The following is a 25435-nucleotide window of genomic DNA, read 5'->3' on the forward strand; positions in this document are numbered from 1 at the left end:
TATATATAAATGTATATAACTTTTTTTGTCCTTAAATGATCTTTTTCTAAACTGATATAGACCATTTTAATTTGTGGCAGGAATCCCAAAGTATGAATTCTCCCCAGAAAAAGAATGAAATTTGCCTGGCATCAATGTAAGGAAATAATTACTGAGGAAAACAGTGTGAGATGTTTTCTTGCACTAGAGAAACTGGTGACCATGAATCAGTGCCTGGGGGAGACATCTCCTCGTGGTCTGAGGAAGTGGGGAAGGTGGTATTTTCCTAGTCCCTTTTCCACTCTGCTTCCTCATTCACTTTGCCACTTTCCCAAAACTGTCCCCATTCTAAGGCTGGTGCTTGTTTATTGAGAGCAAAGCTCCACTGCCTTAGGAGTATTTCATAAAATGATTTCTGGATGTAACCTCTCATATTTACTTTCTTCCCTGATCAGTCCCCTTTAGCAAAAACTTTCCCAACATTTTATATTTGAGTTGTTTTCTTTCAGAGAGGATGGTTAAGTTAGACCAAGAGTAAAGAAGTCTGAAAGCTAGAGATATTTATTTCTGGAAGTACCGAGCCTTTGGTTATAATCCTTGTTTGGAAGGGTGGCAACCAGATGAGAAGAACGTTGGCCTGCCTCATTCAGTGGCAGGATTGAAGTCGATTGTATCTTTCTCGCAGCATTTCTATGAGCATTAGAACAACTCCAGAAACAATAAGTAAGAGTATTCCATCTTAAGAGTGTAACTCTGTTTATCCTCCTAGCTGCGCACTCCTGAGTCCCGTTTCTGTTAGCATGGACAAGTTGGTAGCAGAATTGCTACCTCTCTGTGATGAACTTGAGGGTTTTGTGGGGAGAAAGCCCAGACTGCCCCACAGCCTTCCCACATGCTTGCTTTCTCACCCAGTTTCACAGGCCTTATCAGATGGCCAGTGGATTTCTCATCTGCAGTTCCTTTTCACAAGCACTGGGTGTAACAATTTAAGTAAATAATTAGGATTCTGACCCTTCTGTGCCCTGTGCTTTGACCAAAGTCAGTTAAAATTCTAAGCATATTTTGCTGCCAAATGTAGGTCTTAAATTTGGTTTGAAGTTAGCTCAGCCCTTTGCTCACTATTGAATCGGATGAGAGAAGTCAGTCGAGGAACAAACAGGATTTTCTGATGGAAGATAAACTGCCTGCCAACTGCACATTTAAGTTTTTGTAGCCCGACCTCAGAGAGAAGCAGAGAGAAGCCATTGTTCTAAGAGAGTCGGGCTACGGGCCATGTGAGCAAGACTGACAGCGCCTTGTGGCTGGCTCAGCCTTTAGAATGAGTGACCCTTTTTGCTTGAAACCTCGTTGAAGCACATACATTGTTTGAGGCAATGACGTGTAGGCACATCACTATAGTTAGAATGAGGAGAGCTCCAGCTGAGGAACCTTGGGTACATTTCTTAGCTCTTATGAATTCTTTTTCAGCATCTGGATGACAAGAGGGTGTCTAGGTAGCCTCTAAGCTCCAACCAACTCTAAAAGTTCTGTATGTGTGTTAATGTTGGTTTCACTGCGCAGGTCTCATGGGTGTGAATGTATGCACCCATTTAAATCATGTCTGCATTCCCCTTGGGCTTGAATGGGCTTCGAAAGAGAAGAAACCGTGCCTTACCCAACCTTATGTCCACTCAGTCTACACTAGTGCCTGACACACAATAAGCACTTTCAGTTAAAATTGGTCATATTTATTAAGGAAAGAGGGGAGAGGGAAGTTTCTACAATTAAAGACGGTCTCAGACAATTTGGTAGAATTAGAAATGACAAGTTCTAAATCAAAATAAAGGAGAGGTTGGAGAGAGAAAAATGAGAAAATTAGCTTTGTTCTCCTCGGGGTTATTACTGGTAAGGCAAACTCCCTTTTGTACATAATTGTTAGGGATGTACATGAGATAATGCATGTCCAGTGCTTAACACAGTTCCAGACACATAGTAAGCATGCAGCAAAATGTTAACTAGTAGTAGGAGAAGGAAGAAGAAAAGTTTTCCAGTTAACTGAGCGTTGTCATACCAGGAGGATCATCACTCAATAGAACTGAAAGTTGAGAGTATATGTACTTACCACCAAATGGTACCGAGCTCAGCATCTTACTGATGGAAATTACATTTTGCTTTGATTGACTAGATTTTTCAGGATCCTGCCACAGGTCGGTGTCAGCCCACTAAACGTCAGTTCTCTCGACAGGGTGGCATTGTCTGTAGAACGTGAAAGAGGTTAAGCTAAATGAGGACAGTGTTGTGTGTCTGATGACTTTTTGAGTCCTGAGTATTAAAGTGTTAACTTCTTTAGGGTCACTTGTTCATTAAATCGAAGATGTACAAAAGAGACATCTAGTTATTGGATTCTTTTTCAGTTTGGCTAAAAGAATAAATGGGAGTTGACCCTTGGAAGTGTTTTGCATAGAGATTTCCAGGCCCCAGGATATACTTTAATATCCTGCGCCCACCACAGAGATCAGAGTGGCTACCTGCCTGCAGTACAAGAAGCAGTGATGACCTGGCACTCACTCTTGGTGGCACTGTGTAACTGGGGATCGCTCCATACCGTACCGAGCACAGCCTGCGTGTTTTGATGCTCCCTTTTCTTTTTTAAGCCACACATCTCTTCCAGGCTGTGCTCCTGTGGCACAAATGAGACTTGGATCCACTGCTGTGATGGTCACACATGGACCAGCAGCAGTTACCCCGGCTGACCACAGTGACCTAGTGGCAGATGGGGGAGAACTGGGTCTCTTGGTGGTGGCGAGGAAATTGTGTTTTTAAAGCCACCAGCAGCTCTCTTCCCTTTAGTCAGCAGTTCCATTTTTAACATATCTTTCATTTCTGAGCTCTTGTAGGACCTCACAAGGTTTACGGTGGTGCCTAGTGATAAGATAGAATGAGGAGAAACCCTTTACCATTTGTGTGTGTGCTTGAGTATACTTCAAAAATTTCGTGGAAAAGTAGAATCAAAGATAATATGAATCTTTCTTTGAACTTTCTGAAGATCCCCTCGTGTGTACACACACACACACACACACACACACACACACACAATTATCGCATTGTATACCTTAAACTTATACAATTTTGTCTTTTATACCTCTATAAATCTGGGGGTCGGGGGGAGGCCCAAAGTCAGAGATGATTTGTTTGCCTTACTCAGAATGGCCATGGAATGAGGAAGGACCCCTCTTCCTAGTGTGAGGCACTTCCTGCTTTTCCTGATCTTTCTCATTTCCCCTTGGGGCCACTCAGAAGCCAGGCAAAAGTCCTACGCACAATACAAAAAGCCTTGTCAATACTCTTAATGAAAGGGAACAGTTTGACACAGAACAGGGGAATCTGCTTGGATGCAAAGATGGTGTGAAACTGTTGTCTAGTGCAAGGAAATGCATTTATTTCTACGTAACAAGGAACTGTTGAAAATCTATTAGGCTTAAAATTTTCAACAATGATCTATACATAAACTCCTTAAGTATTACCTTGTATACTTGCATATTAAAGTTATGGTGGTGCTTAGAAATGACATTTAGAAAATAATTGAAAAAAAATAACAGACAAAAGCAAGGTTTCATTGTTGCTGATCAAAAGCAAGAGCTAAAGAGGTCCCTCTGAGGGCTCTTATGAGTGCATTTGGCTGCACGAGTAATCTGATTGGGCCCAAGGTGTTGTGTTCTGTATCTAGGTCTAAGCAACAAAGAATATACACAAGGGAGCAGTCACACTAGTGGTTCCAGTTGAAATAGTCAGTGTTCTGTCCCCATTAGTATAGCAGTACCTGGCTGGTCACAAGTCCTAACTGTTCTGTTTGGAGACTGTATGCAGTATAGACAGGAGTAGGGATGCAGTCCCCCAGGAACACTGAGGAGGCGGGACAGCGTAGGCTGCTCTCCGCTCAAGCCTAGCCCAAATTTAGCATCCAAGCAGGGACTGTGGGGCAGCCAGGTATGGGGTTTCTGTCCATGGTCACTTGGGTCCTCAGTTTCTCACCTTGTCTGTGTCATCTGGTCATACTAAATCTTGGAGATACCTACCCTTCAGAGACATGGGAGAAAGAAAGGCATGAGGATTCCTAATAAGTGATTTCCTAAGTCCCAGGCAAGACGTGCTTCAGCTGCTTTGACATGCAGCAGCATCCAAGGAGCTGTGTCCCCACACAGTAAGGATTTGTTGTAAATTATCGAGAGGGTTGTCCCTACCATGTCCTCTTCTGTGATCATCCCATCCTCCCTGTGGAGACTCACTGCCACACACTGATGCAGAAGGTGCTCAGCTAAACTGAGTGCTGCTTATACCTTAAGCTCCTCTAAAACGTTTATTTTCTTGATGGGAAGAGAAAAGAAACCAGGTTATTGTCTCATTTTCAGGGGAAGGGAGAAGGGAGGGTTAGGATTCCTCACTGGTGCCTGTGTGCTGCTTCTCCACCGGAGGACTGTGCATGACTTGGGCTTGTTGGGTAGACGTCTGGAGTGATGACTCCCTAGCCCAGGAGCCCTGGGGCCAGAGGGCAGTGATAAGTCTCAGTGACCCAGATACTGTACTTGTGATTCCCTCCCCTGACACACACACCTTGGTGGCTTCTTTTATTCTGCCCTTTCCCCCATTTAAAGAGCCATCATCTTTTTCTAAGAGGCCCCAAACTAACAGGGTGATGGTGAGAGGCATCGTGTTTGGCACAAGACCACAGGTTCATCATATGCCTTTCTGGCTGTGCTAAGGCCGCCTTACAGATTGGACTTGGAAACAAGCCACTGTTCTCCTGAGGCTCCTGTCTTCGTGGAAAAGGGACTTTTGTGGTCATTTGGTTCCGTACATTTGTTTTTGAAATGAGAAACTTGAGGCACAGAGAGGTCAAGGACCATCACTGGAGCTTGCATCTCTGGTTTTCCAGTTTGGACTTTGGTCTACCCTTCCATTTACTCTCGCTCCATTTTGTTTTACATTTAAAATAGTCTTGTCTTCATGACTGTGTGCCTCCTTTTTCTCTGTAAACGTTAATATGAAGTATATTTGCTTTGCTTTTCAGCCTTGCCTGCCCCCTCTGTGTCCAAAATAACCGACTGGAATTTATGAGAATGTTATGTCTTCAGATGTTTATAATCCAAAAGAATCCCTTATGGTTTTTTATAATAAAATGACTTGGATGTTGGTATTTTGTGTTGGAAGGGCGAGCCAAGTTCACAGTGCGGCAATTACAATGCAATGCATTATGTATAATTTGTAGCCTGCCCCAGGAGCAATGGTTAACCGTGAAACACTGGCCTGGCCCTACAGCATAATTAGCAGGATCAAACACTGCATGGGGAGAAGCACAATTGTTGTAATCTGAGGTAAATATAAGTAAGGAAAAGTTCTGATAAATGTAGTACACCCAAAATTATAGAAAGAGCAGCCTGATATAGGGGCTGATATATGTCAAGAGCCTTCATTGCTAATTGGAGGAATCTTTTGAGGTTTAGCAGCTCATAAATTCGCACTAGGAATCACCCTATTGTTCTGAGGCTATAAGTCTTGTCTTTGAAAGTTAACAGTTGTACTTTTATATTGCATTCCTCCAATAGTACCATTGTAAACATGAAGGGTTTGCATCTTAACATAAATGTGAACAATGTGGTTTTAAAAGAGTTCACCACATCAAAGAGAGGCTGTTTGGGCTTGTTTTATAAATTCTTTTCTTGTAGTATTTAAAGCTACAAGTGACTCATAGAAGTGTGTTCCACTTAGATCAGGCGTGTTGGTATAGTGTCCTCGCTGGAGGTTTACTGCCCTCATTTTTTCTACCCTAAGATAATTATCTGAAACAGGTCTAGGCCTTTTGCCAAGTCAGTTGCCTTTAATCTACTTTATTCAGATCCATAGAAAAAGTCCTGGAACACTGTTACACTTGGTCCAAACAGCAACAAGTGTTGTGCCTTTTCATGATTATCTATTTTTTTTTTAATTCAAATATTCACTGTATCAATTTTCGATTCTCTCTCCATGTACCAATTATGGCCTCTCCCATACCCTCATAGCCTCCTATTTAAAAAACAAAACAAAACAGTAATTTTTTCTTGAGCCACTGGTTAGAGTAAGAAAGGTTAGATGGTAAAGAAACAGATGTGGGTGCTGGTTTCCAAAGCAACGTGATTGAGTATAAAGAGCACTGGGCTTAGATCTGATCCTTGTGTGTCAGGGCCATGTTATTTATTGGCTGTGACACCCCAGAAAACCACCCAGTATCCTTGAGCCTCAGTCTTTCCATCTATATAATGAGGCCGGTGGTTAGTACATTTCTTATTCATTCATTCATCCTTGGGGATAGCAAGTGAACACAAACCCTCACTGTTCTTGCCCTGTGCAGCTCACAAGCTAACAAGGATACACATTATTAAAATAATCAGATTCATGGGTAATTACTAATTGTGGCATCATATGCTTTGAAAAAAGTGGATCCTGAGAGTGCTTAGGGCAAAGGACCCTCATTGGGGGACACAGTCACTTTCCTGACGATGTGGTGTTTGAGCTGGTGTTTGTTCGAAAATAAAAGGAAATATTTGAAGGGTTTTAGGCAGAGGGTAAAGTTGATTCGATGTGTATTTTTGAAACTTTCTCTAGGCTACTGTGTGGAGAGTGGCTGGTAGGAAGACCAGAGGGTGGGGAGATCATTTAGGGGCTCAGGCACCTGTCTAGGCTCCCCATACAGGTGGCTCAGACAGAGCTGGTGGCAGGGAAAATGGAGAGGAATGGACAAATTCAGAAAACAGTCAGGTTAAAATGACGGGTTTTGGTGATGGATCAAATTGTGGGGAAAGGAAGGGAGTCTCGACTCTAGCATCCTGGCCTGAACGGATGGTAGGAACAGTCTGGAGCTGGGGCAGTAGGACGGGGGATGTGAGGATAACAGTAGGTACCACTTACCCGTGATTGTTTTGGGCCAGGTGCTCACATCCTTGAATTCATTTGGTCCTCAGAATACACCTATGAAGTAGATGTCTGCATTGCATAGGTAAGAAAATTGAGGATCAGGGAGTGAGCGAGCTTGAATAAGACATAGAATAAGGGGCAGAGCCAGTATTCAAACTCAGCTCTGTCTGGTCCAGAACTCATTCCCCTCTACTGTTCCTCACCAGAGCCAGGCAGTAGAAAGGCAGCTTTGAGAAACACTGGTGTCCATTCTAAATTTGGAAGCAAGATTTGGATTACGCACAATGAAATGACTAGAAGAGAAAACAAGGAAGTCAGATGATATAAACAGGCTGCTAAGAGACTTAGGGTCTGGTTCTGCCCTCTTAGCTCTTCGGAAAACCATTTGCCCTCTTTGGACTTCAGTTTTCCATCTTGGAGGTGAGCTGGTTGCATGCCATTGTCCCAAAGACTCCCCTCCCTGCTCTGAAAATCCATGATTTTTATGATGTTCTAGATGCAGCTCATACAGAATCTGCTTTCCACACCTCATCAAATCTTTAGAGCTTTTCTTGAAACTATAGATAGGACTTTCAGTATTAGCTTTTTATATGGCCAAGGCACACATGTAGATACTTCCAGAGATGCTCAGAGAGTGACATATTCCTCCCCCTCTTCTGAATCTTCAGTGTTTCAAGGTGTGTCTAATCTAGATTCCTAGGTTAGAATTTAAAGTTTAAATTTAAACTTTAAAACTTTAAAAACTTTAAAAGGGAAACTGGGGTTTCCCTTTCTGTTCATAAGTTTTATTTTACTAGAAATTATTAACAGACATGTAGGAATAACTCATTTTCTTGTTGTTATTGAATATCTCTCCATAGCATAGACCATTTTAAAATCATCTCTGAGCTTAATTCTATTTCAAGGTGAGGCACTTAGAGGGAGGCTATTTCAAAGATGTAAAGCTAGTCTGAGAAAGCCCCTGGATCTTCCCAAGATGGGAAGGCTTGTTTGTGAGAGGTGTTTTGTTTCCACCACAAGGGCTGCCTCTTGCCTTTGTAGGTTAACACACATATGCACATGGAATCACATGCATGTGCATGCCCACAAACACAAACAAGCATGCACATCTCCATGCACACACATAGACACACACACCCCCTCTCTTTAATGAGATATGAGGTCAGGATTTGTGAAAGAGAGGGTGAGTTAATCAGACCTAAAAGAACACACAAGAAGTGGTAATTAGGCTCAGGATTATGTTAAATACCATCAAATTCAGGAACAGGCATGTGTTTAGAATGACCATTGGTTGTACTTCTAGGGTATTATATCACGTCATAGAAATTGGCTTCCCAGCCATCACAATGCTGGGCTAGCTCCGACCCACGTAAGAATGTCTCGGCTCTGAGGTGCAAAAGGCACAGAGAGCAGGGCTCTGGCGTGCTTGTGTATTTCTCCAGATGGCCTCCCCCTGCTGCTTATCTCACGGAGCTTATCTGCTGTGAAAGCACGAAGGTTGTGTCATCCTCACCTTCCAAGTTATCGAGGCCCCTGTGGAGGAGCCCACCCTGGTTTCCTAACCACAAGCTGTTACCACTCAAAATACATGGATATCATACTTTTGATAAGTGTGTTATTCTTCTTTCACTTATTTTCAACCCCTCCCCTCACCCTCTGCTGGCAAGCACACATCTGGCCGCAGGCCTCACGTGGCTTTATTTTCTGGTGTCAGGGTTGGTCTGGGCACTTCTTCCATGATGCCCTAGCCCTGCCCCTACTGATTTGGGCACCTTTGATACTAGCCATGACTCATGCTAATTGCAGGTTTTTCTCAGAGCGGTTTGTTTTCCTGTAGTTCCACCTGCAAGAGGGGAGTGCCAAATGGCTTTCAGCTTTAATAAGGGCTTTGACCCACCATGCTCTCCTTGACCACTAAGAATCTCAGGGACAGTTTCCTATGTCAGGGATTGTTTTTGTAATCATGTGTTGATACTGATATCCCTGGACATGTAGTTATGCCCTAATCAGACTTATGGTATTTGAAAAGTAGAGATAACTGGAATTTTTTTAAAGCCTTTAAGACAGTATTCAGCATAGATGGATGTAATACATCTCATATCTCAGCCTATTTCTAGCTACTGAACGTTCTCTAATGTATGCAGAACCCCAGAGCCCAGACAAACTTCATGACTTTCATAGAGAAAACAAATAGATTGAATTGTATTCAAAAATCTATGGTTTTGTAGCCTTCCTCACCTGTTATTCACCCATTTGTGTCTTAGGACTTGGGAGCTGTTCAGTAGTTAAGACCAGAAACTGAAATTCCCAGATATTGAGATTCCCTACATTTATATTCATATCCTCTAGCCCCATTGTCCCAGCTGGCCTGATTCTCTTGTCCCCCTCTCTGCCTTGTCCTGATGGCATGTTAGTTGGTTCTCTCTTTCATTCACCAGACATTTATGATATACCCAACATGAACCTGGCACCAAGGAGCCAGAGGTGAATTGCTTTGTTCCTAAGACTGGGTGAGCGACACTAGGCCAGTTTCACCTATGCTACTGTTATTATTAATAGAATTTGAGAGCAGTACTGCAGTTACATTTGCTGTATTATTCAGCAGAGTTGGGTTATATTGATGTTGTTTCAAATCTACATCATCCAGAGTTAATTGTAGCACAACCTGAGAAACTACCAGCATCTCTGTCTCATGGAAAATGTGACCCACAAACCTACTTTTACAAAACAAAATGCCATAGTGGTGCAGATAGCCAAAGCCAAACATAACTCCAGAGTACAGTATGGCATTCCTCTGATCAAAGTTCTCAAAGTGGGTACATGGGCCAGTGACATAAGACTCACTTGAGGTGCTTGTTAAAAATGCAGACTCCTGGGTCCCACCACAGATATTGATCTGGACTCCCTCTTAGCACCCTAGAATCTTCTTCTTACCAAGCTCCCCCTCATGAGTTTGGGAATCACTATTCTAGGTCCAGTACCTAGTCTTTGGCCCTTTGAGGTGTGCTGTGCTTTTTGCAGGAATGTGGCATAGAAGCATTGGGTAGGTGTGGGACCTCTTAAATGGTTTACTTTATTTGCTGCTAGTCACTCCAGTCACCTAGCCTAGGGGTCAGCCATCCTAATCTTCTTCCCTTCCTAGGCCTAATAGACTTGTTTCTCTGGGCATATGGTTGCCTGCAACAGCCATCCAGTGTAACTTGGACTTGACCACTTAGGGGTGGTTACTCTCAGCAGAAGTTGCCAACTATCTCTTTCCAAAGTTCTCTTCCCACTAGCTCTTCATCTTTTTTTCCCCTTATTCCTCAACTTCTTGAGATGATATTTACTTGTTTTATTTATTTATTTTTATTTATTTATTTTTTATTTTTTAAGTGCAAAGGTTAAAAGGTACTTAAAGAAGAGTGAGGTTTCTGAGGGAAATTGTGGCTAATTTTAAGTGGCCTGTGATTTCAAAAGTCAGTGAAAACATTACCTTGATCCATTGCTTAAAGAATTTGGGCCATCTCTGGTTTTAAACTCAAGTGGAAAGGAGTGGGAAAAAAAAACAAACAGGTCTAAATGTCATCAAATGCTTCTTTATACCTGGATCTGAATGTGGGATTTGAGAGCCTGGTCAAAAAACAATGGTTTGGGGGATTTTGCTGTTTGTGAGTATAGGACCTACTCCTCCTCATATAAGAGGAGGCGCTGTGCAACTGGCATTGCATTTCTTGGAGAGAGGGAATTGCTCTCCCAGGCAATTATGAAGCCACCACTTGGGACAGGGCCTTATCCACCAGGAAGCACATCTGTTCATCTCTCAGATCGCCAGGGGCCAGCCCAGCAGCTGTGACAGCCAGACCTGCTGAACCACCAATTGCCAAGCTGCCAACTTCAAAGATGCTGTCTTAGTCTGTTAAAGTTAGCTCAGTCTGCTTTAACAAAATCTCATAGACTGGGTGATTTAATCAACAGAAACTTATTTCTTACAGTTCTGGAGGCTGGAATTCCCAAGTGCTAGCATGATCAGGTTCTGGTGAGGTCCCTCTTTTTGGATTAGAGACAGTCACCTTCTGTGTCCTCACAAGGCAGAGAAAGTAAACTCTTGTTGCTTCATCCCCTTAAAGGTCACCAGTCCCATCATGGGGCCTCACCATCATGACTTCATCAAAAACTAATTCCCCAAAGCTCTACCTCCAAATACCATCACATTAGGGAGTTGGACTCCAGCATATATATATCAGGGGAGCACAAATATTCAGTTTGTAGCAGATGCCTTCATGGCCTCTCTGAGCCCAGGCTGACCAGGCAGGACAGCAGCAGCTCACTTCCTGGGGTCATGGGTCGAGGAGTTAGAAATATTCTCCTGGAAGGAACCATTGGTGTTGGAGGCCTTTGCAGATTTCTAGGACTCATGGAATACTCTGTTTATAAGTCCTGGCCTTGCAAATTAGCCCTGTGTTAGACCAGAGAAAACCCCAAGTCAAACCAGGTTCTGAGTGTCCTTAGACAGCTGTCCATACTGAACCATTGCATCAGGCATAGTCAGAGTGAGAGCTAGATGGCCCTCCTCCTATCTCACTTCCTCCCACCTGACCTTCTGCTGTGGTAGCACAAGGAGAAGGGGCAGAAGCAAAGAGGAGGATTGGGGGCAAGTGTAAATGGGGGTTTGAGTGAAAATGTGAACCAGTAAACGGAACCACCTTGATTAGGCTTGAAATACCAGTACTGCTGCATCCAGGACTGATTATCTTATTACCATGGATTGTATCTGTTTAGCTCTTCTAATGTGGAGTTAGAGTAGTAAGGAGGCTACAGACCATTCTTGTGAAAGTAACACAAGGCAGTATGTGCAACAGGGAGAGTAAATGCTGACTTTAGAACTGATTAAAATCTCTGTATTCATATCCATATTCATATCTGTGTCTATATCTCTCTCAGTGCCTTGCCAATCTCCTCTGCTCTGGAATAATTCTGATATGACATAGAAACTGCTAGATGCTGGCATATAATCCCCGGGTTCAGACCATCTACACAATAAACAGCCCCATAATATTCAGCGCAGCCACTTCTGTAGAGCCCGTCTGTTACAAAATAACCCGAATTCTGCTTACAATGCGGAATGCTTTGTTGACTGGAATTTGTCCTAGTTTTCTTCAGCAGATTCAGTGTCATAGGCCTCTGGTTCCACCTGCTGGCAAACGTAAATACTGTAATGAAATCGGGGAGGATATCTTCAGTTGAAAGAAAAATCTGAGCCATAGCTCAGTGTTTCTCAAAGGCTAGTGCACAAGCGAATCACCCGGGAGCTTGTTACAGATATAGCAGCCTGGGCTCTCTGGCAAGCCTGCCAAAGCACAGCCCGGCTTGTGGTTCACGCACCCACACCAGTGTTGAGAACCACTTCACCTGGAATCCAGGGCTCTGGAGCCCAGCAAAGGTTACTCTCCTTCCCAAATAGGTGATGATGAAGTGACAAAGCCTGCTTGAGATACCCACCCCCACTTCTTCCAGTTTATCCTGGTAAGTCTTAGAGGCAGAGGTCAAAGCTTTATTCCCTTGGGACTCATTTTAAAAAGTAAAAGTGAAGAAAACTGGCAAAAGCATTACTTAACCAGGTGCTTGAGATTATTGTCACCAGTGGTAAGTCATGTTGATAGCATATAGTCCTGATATGTGATTGGAAGAGCACTTCACCTCTGTGGTATTCTTCACCAGAACCCACAACCCCAGTCTGACCAGACAAACCAAACTGAGAACATTTCTGTAGGATATCTGGCCAGTACTACTCAAGACTGTCAAAATACTGGGAGACAAGAAAAGACTGAGAAACTGCTACAGACCAAAGAGACTAAGGAGACATGATAACTAAATATATTGTGGTCTCCTGGATTGCATCCTGGAAGAGAAAAAGGAAATGAGTGGAAAAACTGGTGAAATCCAAATGAAGTCTGGAATTTAGTTTGTAGAAATATGTCAACGTTGGTTTCTTAGTTTAGACAAATATACCATGATACTGTTAGATGTTAACATTAAGAGAATTGAATTGTCTGTATTATCTTTGTAACTTTTCTATAAAACTAAAATTATTCCAAAATAAAAAGTTTATTTAAAAAATGTTAAATGTTGGGATGGAGGCGTGGTGGCACTGAATGAGACTGGATGAGTTGGAGGACATTGCCAAGGAGCAAAGCACAGTCGGTTCTCTGCCCGGCTGTCTAAACCCATGGGCAGGCTGCCTGACAGGGCAATGTCCTCCAGAGTAGCCACCCAGGCTGCAGGCGGGAGGTGAGGCAGGTTGTTGGTGTGGCACTCTCCCCTCTTTAGGACAGCCATCCCTGATGGCTCACTGGGAATCAAACAGTCATGGACTCTCAAACGTCTTTGTGGAAGTGTCAGATTTCTAATACAGCCCCCTCAGAGTACAGATGAGGAGGCTGAGGCCCAGGGAGGACAGGTGACTTGTGTGCAAGGTCCTGATGGAGCCAGGATGCAAACCCACATTCCTTTTCCTTAGCATTTCTCAGTGATTTGATATATTATCTGCAGCAGAATCACCTGGGTGCTCACTAAAATGCAGCTTCCTGGGCTCCAACCACCACTTCATAAGAATCTCTGTCAGTAGAGTCCAGTAATCTTTAACAAGTAATTTTGAACAAGTTCTTCATTATTGTGCACACTTAAGAATGAGGACCTCTGCAGCAGATTGGGCAACCATCTAGTTCATAGTATCTCCAAGACTGTCTGGCTTTGCCCAAACCTCTTGCATTTAAGCTGTTGAAGGGCAGGGACCCCAGCCGTGACTCCCACCTTCACTGGCCGGGTGGCTGCCGTTTGATGGGAACTACTGTGCATAGGGCTAGGGTACTAAATGCAAGGAAGGAGAGAATTCAGCCACAGCCATTCTTTGAAAATGAACGGCATAACAACTGGCAAGCAGCAGGGCCAGGACACAGCCCGTCTTAGGAGGAGGCTATATTTTTTATATTTTTGAGCTCAGTTTATCATAGTTTAAACACTCTCTCCCCCATTACCCTTTTCTTTTTTAAAGATAATGAAATTAAAACTTACTCTAAGACAACCCCAAGATCAAGAGGCAAGAGTTTGGGAGTGGGACTTATTATCTAGGCTCTGAGGAGGCCACTAGAACTTCCTTCCTGCCTGTCCTTCCACCATCAAGCCCCACCCTGACATCGTCAGGGAAACCAGGCCATACAGAGACAGTGGCAAGTTTCCTTTGCCCCTGGAGATAAAGATCAGAACAAAGGGCCCAGCTGCCTGAGAAGTCCAGAGCAGGCAGCAGTTTGGACTGAGGGAATCCTTTGAGGCCTGAGGGTCCCCACAGTGGATGGAGGTGAGCAAAGACACAGGCCCGCAGCCGTCCTGGCCGTTCTGGTCCCACTGTGGCCGCAGCTGCAGCTGGTGTGGCATCTCTGTCAGAAACAGAAATCTCCATCAGAGAAGCCAGGACTGCAGCTGCCCCGCCTACTGAGTCAGGCACATTGGCCTGGAGCAACTGAGAGGAATGTGGGATTTTAATATTCTTAAGGGTTTTCATCCTTTTTCTAGCGTTTTCCAGACCATGTATATATGTCTTTGATCATAACTGCCCCCTCCTCGCCAAATGACCTCCGTATTCCACCTTCAGTTTTCTCTTTTCTGTTGTAAAATATGTTCTCAAACCTGTACCTCAAGACAGGGCCCGCGTCCAGGTTCTTTCTGTCATGCCAGCTGAGCACTAAGGGCCCTTGTGTGTATTAGGCAATGAGAACATCTAGTTTTCCAAGTCTTTTCATATATTTGTCCACTGAATATCCCTAGATGAATTTGAATAGGAAAAAAAAAGGTTCCAAAGTTCATGAACAGGGAAGGATATTCTTGGAGATAGTCAACCTCTTTTCAGCCTCCAGAATCAGCTGATATGGTTGGGTAAACTGAGGCACTTCCAGATTGCTAGCCCAGAGGCATTCTGTTTTAGATCAAGGAAAATTTGAAACATCCTAAAGCGTCATTAAATATATAAAAAGGTCTTTGAAAAATCATTCTGTCTCCCTCTTGATAAACTGCTAATGTGGTAACAGAATTTTGAAAGTATTTAAGACAGATTGTTTTTTAAATTTTTATTTATTTTTATTGTAATGTAGTTGATTATACATATCTGTGGGGTGCAGAGTTGAATATCAATAACTGTGTGAAATATATGATGTTCAAATCAGGATAATTAGTGTATTCAACTATATACAATATCATCATGCTTTGTGGCCCTTTACCCATTCCTCCCTTACGCACCCCCCTTCCCTACCTCTGGTAACCTCAGTCCTGTTCAGATTGACTTTTAAAAAATAAAAACGTTCTTTTGCATTAAAATCTATATCCATTTGTTTAAAAAAATGTTTTATGTTACAGTGATTGCTAATGAGAAGGTGGACACTTTTTCTTGCTTCTTTCCTTGGTACTCCTCCAGTACAACAAGGTAGAAAGAACATAGAGAGCTATTTCTGACAGATGTTGTAGACTGTTCTCTGTTTACTAGCAAGGCTGACTTTTGCAGCTGGGCCTTATCTACTGCTAAGCCTTACTCCTTGTCTAAGGAGATACTAATTCTAGTATATTTAGTTATCCAAAATGAAATCTTACTATTTGCAGTATGCCTTATCTAAGGCAGAAAGTAAATTATTTCTGCTGTTTTTTAAATAGATCCTGTCTCCATGTCACAATTAAGGCAATAATATTCTTCAGGTTTACAGATTCTGGTGCGGTGTTAAGGGAGATGACCGATACATATATCTGAAACAGAGTAGAAAGGGATCTGGGTTTGAGTCTTGACTCAGCCGCTGACCAGCTGTGTGGCCTTGACAAGTTACTTAAAATCTTTAAGCCTCAGGTGATTTCTTATCCATAAAATAGACAATGAAACTCTGCTTGGAGGGTTAAGTAGGATAAAAACCACATATAACAATATGGATGAATCTCATAGCATAATGTAAAACAAAGCCACTCACAAAGAACACATATTGTATGAATCCATCTATGGACAAACACAGGGAAAACAAATTTACACAGTTAGAGTCAAGATAGTGGGTACTCGTGAGTATTGGGATAGTGACTTGAAGGGAATGTGTGGGGGCTTATGAGTGCCGGAAGTACTCTGTATTTTGACCTGGAAGTTGGTCCCACATGTACAGTTCATGAAAATCAGTCAAGTTATACACTTCAAAAAGGGGAAGGGATAGTAAATAGGGTAAGCACGTAGCAACTGTCCAGCAGCATTCTTTGTCTCCCCTTGACTTTATTTTTTTGGAAATTCTAGAGGTCAGACCATATATTGTCATGTTGCAGCCTGGCCTAGTGGACCCAATATTTTAGGTTACCCAAGTTGCTGACTGGATTATAGCCTGTTGATTTTAAGTCACTTTTGTCCATTAAAGGTCTCCAAAATTACCTGACTGCAGGAGGGAGAAAAGTACACAGGTAAAGTAGCAACTGAGTTGATCTCCATTTCAAAGCTTCTCATTTTGAGAGTCTAGATATTGTTTCAGAATTAGGAAGTCCCACTCTTGCTGACTTGATGAGTCAAAGAGAGAGAAACGTGAATGTTTTCTCTCTCAAGTCACGTCTAAATGTTACCTTTCTCATAAACCATAATGCAGCTTCCCTTTGTATAAAAGTTATAAGATTTTAGGTGAATTTTAAACTAGTTTTAAAGAGATAGATCTATATGATAGTGACTCAAAAAGAAAGGTGGTCTTATTGTCCTTAAGCACCTCAAAGAATGTCTTGCTAAATTGTTAGACCTGGGGTTTCTTCCAGGCCTTTTTGGTCTTTGTCAGTAAATGACTTAAGCAACCATCCTTTTAGGAAGTGTTTTGGAGGTTTTGCAATTCATGGAATTCTAATAAAGTAACATTCTCGAAAGAGAGAACATTAGTTCCATCCTGCTGCCCTCATGTGACAATAGAAATCTGAGAAAACTCTGATTTATTTAGAGGTTTCTCCATTTAAAAGAAGAAAAAAAAGTGATTGCCTCTTCAGCTCCCTAATTTAAGGGAAAGATATTATGCTATCTTGCAACTTCACTTTAGTATAATTTCACTGAATGCTATAGAGTGCTCCTCAGATCATAGGCAGTATCTATGAATACCAGCAAATTAAACATCTCTGTTTACAGGGGTGGCGGACAGTAGGAAGAATAGCCATCAGCTCATGGTGTTCTTTTTAGCAATTCTTATCTGGATAAAATTGCTCCTCTTCCCATAGATGTAAAATGCAGAGGTTACTGCATTATACATAAGCGTAGAGAAGTGAACATTTTTCCATTAGGAACCACAAATCAATAAATCTCATGATCTAATTATTGGTGCTCTAATTGAGCTAAATCATCTTAAACTGGGCAGTGTTCCTGAGGTTCTTTGAAGCATGCTCACTGTTTCTTTGAGTAAAATTGAGGGCTGACCTCCATTTACAGGAACACGGAGGCAAGCCTCATAAATACTAATATTCTGTACCAAGTTCTTCGGAGCAAGGCTGTTTCACCCAGGCCTGTAAGTATTCGATGAATGATTTAACTAAGCAGAGAAAAGGTCTTGGCTGGGCATTCCAGACTTTCCCAGTGACCCAAAGGCTCCTCTGCTCAATGAAGGCTGTTAATTACCTTTTTTATATCTATTTCTTAGAAGGCAAATATGTAGTAACTAGCAACTCCACATTTTGTACAAAGCACTGCTGAGTGGTCTGCAAAAACAGAATTGGGCTTTGTCTTTTAAGAAGTCACTGATTTTGTCATTTTACTTTGTATATGTCTTATACAGAGTTAGTTAATGATACAAACAAGTAGATTTTTAATACATGATTCTTGATGATGATAGAGATTAAGAATCATAACGTGCAGTGCTCAGTGGGCATTTACTGCCCATGTTGCCCTCAGCCAAGCATTTATGTGTACCAACCCTTCTAATCCTCTCAACAACCCAGCAAAGGAGCAACTCTTAATGTTCCCATTTTATAGACAAGGAAGCTAAGACCAAGAAAAGGTAACCTAACGGATGTATACCTAAAAAAAAATGGAGGGGTGGGGATTTAATTCCAGGTTGTCAAACTCCAGAGTCCTGAAAGAGACCCTGGTGATCACCTTGTCCAGCAGCCTCTCCTCACACGTGAACAAACTAGAGCCTGCTATAATAAAGAGTCTCATCTAGGGTGTCTCCACTAGCTCCAGGCAGAGCTGGGAAGCCATCTCCTAATTTCCCTACCAACATTTTTTCCATCATACCCTGCGGACATCTCTTTTTACCACCCAGCTAAGGCTTGTCCAGATCCTTTTCTGTGTGCTTAGCAAATGTAAGTATATATTGGGGACAAAAGGATAAGACCCTTAAGAAATGCCTGCAGAGGATCCTGGAGGTTATGGAGAGAAGTAATAGATCATGTGACACAAGTGAAAATATAGAAAGTGTTTAAAAAATAAATGCAAAGGTGGGGAATTGGAAGACAGAGCTTAGCTGAAACTGAGTGGACAGCCAGAAGGCCTTGTCCCTGGTGTGGCACTGAGCCAAATCACACACATGGCAGACGGTATGGGTGAGCAACTGACATCAAATGTATAATTCTCTTCGAAATACCAAAGATTAATTTACACTTAAAAATCTTCGCCCCAAATTAACTAGGATTTATAACAGTGTAGTGTTTAGAGCCTGAAACAAAGCAGTTCAGCCATTCATTCTTCAGACAGTAGGGTGGCTTTGATATCATCAGAAACACTGAGTTTGAAGGATTTAAAATACCCATAACATCAGGCCTGATTACCAGTCAGCATTGTTGAGGTGGTGGTTGTGTTGTTATGCCAAATCCTCCAAGAAAGCCGAAGCACTCTAGGAGCCAGTGAAATTTAAGGAGGCCTGTATTGGGACTTGAGAGTCACGTCTTTGATAATAGTAGAGTCCCAAAGAGTTGAGGGCTTAGTTCAGACCTTCTTATTTTTCTGTTTTCCAATAGCAGTGAGCTCGCCACATATCTATGAAGAAAAGGGACACTCTGGGTTTTGGCAGGAAGATAGGGATGGCGAGAGGGTATGATGCTTCACACACCTGGTGTGGGAGAAGTGATGGCGATGTGGGAAGAGTCAGAAGCCCTGAGTTCAAGTTTTGTCTCCTTTTGTGCTAGCTCTGTGATCTTAGATGTGTCCCTAACACTCTCGGAGCTCAGTTTCCTCATCTGTAAAGTTGGGATGACTACATTGGGAGTAAAAGCTACATGACATAGGGCACCTTGAAAGAGCTCTATATGCGAAAGAGTCATTACTGTTCCCCTCTTCACAGGAGTTTTCTGCTTCAACATGTGGCATTTTTTCTGTTGGCTCAGCCCTGGTTCTCCTCGAATGCCCTGCAAATGGGTCCAAAGAGCATGTGTGCTGGCTGCTCATTTTGAGAGCTGGACCTCAGGAACCTTCACAGTCTGCCTCCTCTCATTCCTCTGTGCATTTCCCTTCACAGAAACATTCATCCTCAGACTTTTTCTTTTAAGGAAAAGCTGAAGAAAACACCAGAGGACACTGTGATTCCCTTTGGGAATTTGAGCACTCTTTCAGCATCCATGGGCTTCTGCCCTGTGGCCCGGAGTCAACATGCCACGTTGAGTTTGCTTCTGGCTCTGCCCACAGCTAGTGCTAACAGAGGTCCCTGGCCATCTGGAACGGGGTGTCAAATACTGGCCTGCACTTGTAAGTGCAATTAAGAATAGCCTTGTTAAAAACAACTGTTAAAGGCAAAGTGGGATTTGGATCTTATCACATAAAACAATTATAAGAAATAAACTAATGGTGATTTGATTCCTGAATTTGTGATTTCAAAGTATTTTACCATTTTGAACAAAGAAATTCCTTTACAATTACAGAAGGCAAAAACTGTATCCAGTGAAACTTTTAATTTTATTGTATTCATAAAATATTTATGGTGAAAGTCTTATAAGCCTATAATATGAATATCATCTTTAATGAAAGTTAATAAATTAACATGTATTTCACTATATCAAAAAGTCTTGAAGTTTTATCCAGTAGGAGTGAGCATGGGGGATAGGCCTGCTGATTCACTTTGAGTGTACTAATCAGGAAGGACTGTAAGGGGTTCAGGAGGTATGATCTCCCATGGTCTCAACAGGAAAGGAGAAACAGTTATACGTAAGCATTGGGGTCCCCATCAGAGTGGTGAAGCAAAAACATAAAAAGGGTTGCATTTTGACTACCTTTTTTGAATTTCTCTTTGCCTGACAACTGAAATTCCAGTTGTGGATTGAACAGGCTGACTTGAACAGGCTGAACAAGCAGTTTCCCACTGCTTTCTCTAACATCTTTTCATTATAGTCTTACCAATTGTCATGTTAATATAAACATAAATGAAAACATCGTTCATAAGGTGTCACTCTTGGGGAATGAGCAGGATGGATCACCTGGTCACTTGCTTTCCCTCCTGGCTTGAATGCCCCCCTTGCCCACCCACCCTCCCCAGCTAGGCCAGTGCTGCCGGAATATTCAGCCCCGTGAGTCAGTCTTGTCAGAACCTCAGTGGGCAGTGTTGGATGTCATTGTCTGGCTGTAATCTATCCCTTTGGAAGTCACAGGCAGGTGCTGTCAAGTCGGTATGTTTATTGAACAGCTGCTATATGTTCAGGTCTGTCCCAGGCACTGGGAAGCAGAGAGAAATGTCAGAGATGTTCCTTGCCATTGTAGAGCTTATGATCCTAGTAGGAGAGAGGAGGGGTGTGCACAAATGGCTACACTGTCTGGCAGGGTGTAGTGACTGCTGAGTGAGGCCAGCCAACAGGAGGTTGCTGCAAGCTGAAGAGTTTGGACCGGGAGAGAGTCCTTCCATCAGCGGTGGCCAGGCGTTGGAAGAATAAAACTTTGTGTTGATGCAGGTGATGGGAGAGGGCCTTTTGGGGCAAATTAGCAGAGTTAGCAGAACCATAGAAGTGAAAAGGTCCAGGCTTTTTTGTCTACATGCTTAAAAGCAAACTTGCTACTTACCAGGGTCTACGAGGTGCTTCAAAAAGTTCATGGGAAAATAGAATTAAAAGATAATATGGATCTTTTCACACACTTTTTAAAGTACCCTCATATTAGTGATGCTTCTGCCTGGCTGCCTCATGGGGAATATTGAAGCTCTTTCATTAGATTTAGGTTGCTGGTTCCTTGAGATCAAGGACTATATGTTTTTCTTCCTTTATTACTCCCCATGATGCCTGGGAGGGTGTTTTGTATGTAGTGATTGAAATGCTTACATGATTACAAACTGTATTTTTGGTATGTTTGCAGCCCCCAAGAAGCCCTTTTCAGTAATAATTTCTTTGGTCCTTCATATGACCTTTAAATATTATGCCTGCGTTTTGGTCTGCCTGCCCAGATATTTATCAGTATGAAACTCCGCTCCAGCTCTGTGGTCCATGTTGCCCCTGAGGGGGCTTGTGTGTTTCAGTCAGGCAAGATTCTGATTGGCTGGAGTGGTGCAGGAGGTGGCAGGTTAGAGGGAGGAAAAGGGGGGACCCAAAGGCTGATAGGAGAAGCCAACCAGTGTAGTTGGTGGGAAGTTAGTAGAGTTGGTTAAAAGTTATATCCGGGCCTAAAAAACAAAACACTAAGCCCTTGAGGCATTATGGAAGTTTAAATGATGCAAATTATAGAGGATGGTGGAAGGAAAAGGAAAGTGAGAGGATTATCAAGAAGCCTCAGAATGAGTCAAATTAGGTTCATGGACTGAGCCACACTAAAAATATTTACTTGATGTTGAAATTTAGTATTGATAGCTGAAGTTGAAATATGTTTGTTATGTTTCTGTTTCATGTTAAAATAAAGACACCAAAGCTATTACTTTCCCCCCTGGAATCTTAGGGTGCACAGTGCCTTATAAATGTCAGAACGAAGGACAGGAAGTGTTTGATTTTCCCTTTTGCTTTCTCACCACAGGAAATACCAGAAACAGCCCTCCGTCCTATGGATTTCGTCTCTCTCCAGAAGAAGAAATGAGGAGACAGCGGCTTCACAGATTTGATGGCCAGTGAGGTGGCTGAGCGTCTTAGGAAGATGTGGTCCAGTTGTGTGCTTATTACCCATTTGGTTTATTCTCCAAGCCCCTAATCCATTTTAAACAAAAGCAGAGTACACTGTTGTGGCCCCATATTGTTCACATCTGCCTTGGGCCATCATCCTACAGTCATTGTGAGTCTAGATTCACAAGCCAGATTGGCTGGTCTTTAGACCAGGCTTGCTGAGCGCAGCCCACAGCTTTCTGGGAGCAGCCCTTCTCCTGGCACTGTTCTCTCTCACAAACAGAAGGCCCACTTTCTCAACAAAGGGACCACTAACACACTCCTATCTCTCTCTGCTGACTCAGTGGTGCCTCTGGTTTGTCTTGCTCTGGAAGACTGTGACCTTCACCAGGTTTTGTTTCCACCAGTTGAGAAGATCAGTTCCTCATTCTGCCTGGAGTGCTCAGTGTGTGACTTGGCAGAAGGGTAGGAGCCATCCCCTCATCCTGCTGGCACGTGGCCAGGGTGACTGTCCAGGAACAGGCTGTGGCTGCCTTTGCAGCATGTTGTTCTCTTCTCCCTTACCCAGGTACATCGTCTTTCGGGCCCCATGCATCTGGGAGGTGTTCACTGTGTACTTTCTTTGCTCCTGTACTGCTCTGCCTTTATAGAATGTTTTATTGAAAAAGCAGAAGAAAGATTTAAGGTGGGGAAAACAGCTGTATTCTCCATCAGCTATCAGGTGACACCAGCAAGGAGGGGCAGTTTACAGCCGCCCCTCCAGTGACAATGTGTGTACCCAAAACATAGGACTTGATATTAAGTAATCAGCAAAGCAGCAGCAGGTGCCACACACAGAGCAAAGGCATTTAGTGGATTGGTCACTAGAAATCCTTCTTGCAGAAAGTATTTTCTCCCTCATAAAAGTGCCTCTTAATTGGCCACTGTAACAGCCTCTTGTCCTGGCTAAGTGTCCAAAACATACCCCTGGGCCCTGTAATGTTATAATGCACAGACCGTCTGAGTCATTTAAGGCATTTCCTGGTGCTTGTGTTTTCGTGAATAAAAGGACAAAGTCAAACACCTCTGATGTCTTATTGTTACAGAGATATTTATTTTTAAAGAGTTAGAAGCATAAAATGATCTTTTTAAAAATTTACCATTTATATATAGTTTTCTGATTATGAAAGTAATAGATATGCCTTCTATATGCATAAAGCAAACATCTGGAATGAAGTATACCCAAATGTTAAGAGATTATCTTTGGGGCTGGAGTACATGGGATTTTGCTTTCTGCTTTTTTACAATTTTATATTGCTGTATTTTAAAAATACATGTATGTACGAGGGTACTTCAAAAAGTTTATAGAAAAACAGAATCAAAAGATATTAAGAATCTTTCATGAACTTTTTGAAATATCTTTTCGTGCGTGTGTGTACTACTTTTGCAATCAGGAAAACTGATTTTTATAATAATAAATCAAGAAATATATAATCAGGAAAACTGACTTAAAAATAAGTACTGCGTGTCTATTGAGAAAATATGTAATACAAATAAATACGTACACAATTTTAAAATCACCTGTATTCCCACCACTTAGAGATACCCAGGGTTGACATGAGGGTATTGCCTTCTCAGTTTTTCTTTGCATACATTTGACCAATTTGGTGTATAAGGACTATGCGATTTTGTATCCTGTTCCTAATCTGAATTAGCCTGGGAGAGGCCTTAACACTTGCATATAGATGAGCTAAGAAAACCACAGGAGTCCTGGGAGTACTTTGACCTGCCAGTTGGCACAATGATACCTGAGTTTCTTGGGTTAATTTATAGTTAATGTAAAACTACAGTTTGTTTATAATATGAAATGTACCTGTAAGTCTGGTAGCTTTAAACATGTTTAAATTAAAATGTTCAAGCTAAATGTCATTCCTCTCTCCCAAACTCTATAAATTTCACTCCCATTACCCCAATTAGAAGTAACTTCTTTTTATGTGCCATCTTTTCATAACACATAGTAATTTTGTTAAAACACTTATATCTTGCCTTTATTATTCTTATTTCATCACAACTATACAAAGCTGTGCCTTCTACATGGAGCATGGATTGTGAATGACTCAGGAATGAGGCTTGCATCTTATTTATCATTCTTTTTTTAAAAATTTTTATTGAGTCAAAATTGATTATACATATTTTTGGGGTTCACCATTGAGATATGTTGATCAAACCAATATTACTAGCATATATATTGTTACAAATCATAATTATTCTTTATGGCTCTTGTCCAATCTTGCCCCATCCCCCTCTACCTCCCCTTCCCCCCTCTAATTACCCTAGATTTCTTTTCTCCTTCTGAAAGAATAATGGTTACTCTGTTGATTTGTTGCCTAGATGATCTGTCCAATGCTGAAAGGTGTGATCAGGTCCCCCAGTATTATCGTAGAGCGGATGCTTCTTCTGTCTCTCTGGAATGGGCTTTGTGAGAAAGACATCCCCTTCTTTTCTTTATCTCTGCTGGTGACTCTCCTTGTCTCAATGCACTCCAGTGCCTAGAGGACTATCTGCATGGTGGTTGTGGTGTCTAGCCACTTTGGCGGCAGCCATGGTTATTGTGGTGGCTGTGGTGGGCCACCCACATGGAAGTGATGTTTTTGGCATGCTCCTTGGTGCTGGCAGTGTGCCTGGTTGTGGGGGATGTCCCACCCCCAGCTCCATCCCTCAGATCTCCAGGTGGGCCCTGAGGCACTGGCATGGTGTGCCTGGTTGTGGGAGGGGGATCCGGTCCCCAGGTCCATGCCTCAGGTCCCTGGGTGGGCCCTGAGGTACTGGCAGTGTGCCTGGTTGTGTATGTGTGTGGGGGGGTCCAGTCCCCTTCTCTGTGCCTCGGATCCCTGGGCAGGCCCTGAGGCACTGGCACAGTGTACCTGGTTGTTGGAGGGAGGTTCTGTCCCCAGTTTCATGCCTTATGCCCCTGGGCAGACCCAAGGCGCTAGCGGTGTGTCTGAGCCAGAACTAATTTTTTGTGTGTCCTTTGCTTCTAAAGTGGAGGAACTTCCTGTTGGGACCAGTACTTGAGCTGTGTGGTTGAGCTAAATTGCTGCTTTGCTGCTGCTTCCCTAGGCAAGGCTTTTTGTGCAGCTCAGGTTATAATGGTTAACTTAATAGGTACTTCCATCTCTCCAGAGACCTGGTGCACCTGGGTTGCATAGTAACTCTGATCTGGGCCTGAGTCTTTTCATCAAACTGCACCCCATGCAATTCTATATTCCTGACCAGCCTCCTCTGAGTGGTCCTAGGCTGACTGGGGGGTGGATCAGCTGTCCTTGCTGTGCCTCAGTGATCCCCCAGTGAGCCAATATCCCCCACCACCCATGCTCCAAACATTTCCCATGGGACGGGCCCTGCTCCTGTCCCTTGCAGTGACTCACCAGCCTCTGACTGGCTCCATTTTTTCAGTTTTGTGGCTCCTTGCTTCTATGTGGGTCCATGGGAACCCTATTAGTGAGCGGTCTTGCTGGCCTGGGGGCCACGA

At 42.8% G+C, this 25435-nt stretch overlaps 1 protein-coding gene across 4 annotated transcripts in view; it reads left to right on the forward strand.

Moving 5' to 3' along the window:
* The window catches only part of RHBDD1 (rhomboid domain containing 1), a 183128-nt gene extending 160144 nt beyond the window's left edge, over nucleotides 1–22984 (forward strand). For all 4 annotated transcript variants that reach the window (XM_063075484.1, XM_063075503.1, XM_063075474.1 and 1 more), the window contains one exon: nucleotides 21842–22984. In XM_063075484.1, coding sequence (XP_062931554.1) covers nucleotides 21842–21936 — 95 coding nt within the window. In that variant the 3' untranslated portion in view covers nucleotides 21937–22984. The remainder of the gene's footprint in view (nucleotides 1–21841) is intronic.
* Nucleotides 22985–25435: the final 2451 nt, after the last annotated feature.

This window comes from Cynocephalus volans, chromosome 1 (genome assembly GCF_027409185.1).
Source record: "Cynocephalus volans isolate mCynVol1 chromosome 1, mCynVol1.pri, whole genome shotgun sequence".
Classification (NCBI taxonomy): domain Eukaryota; kingdom Metazoa; phylum Chordata; class Mammalia; order Dermoptera; family Cynocephalidae; genus Cynocephalus; species Cynocephalus volans.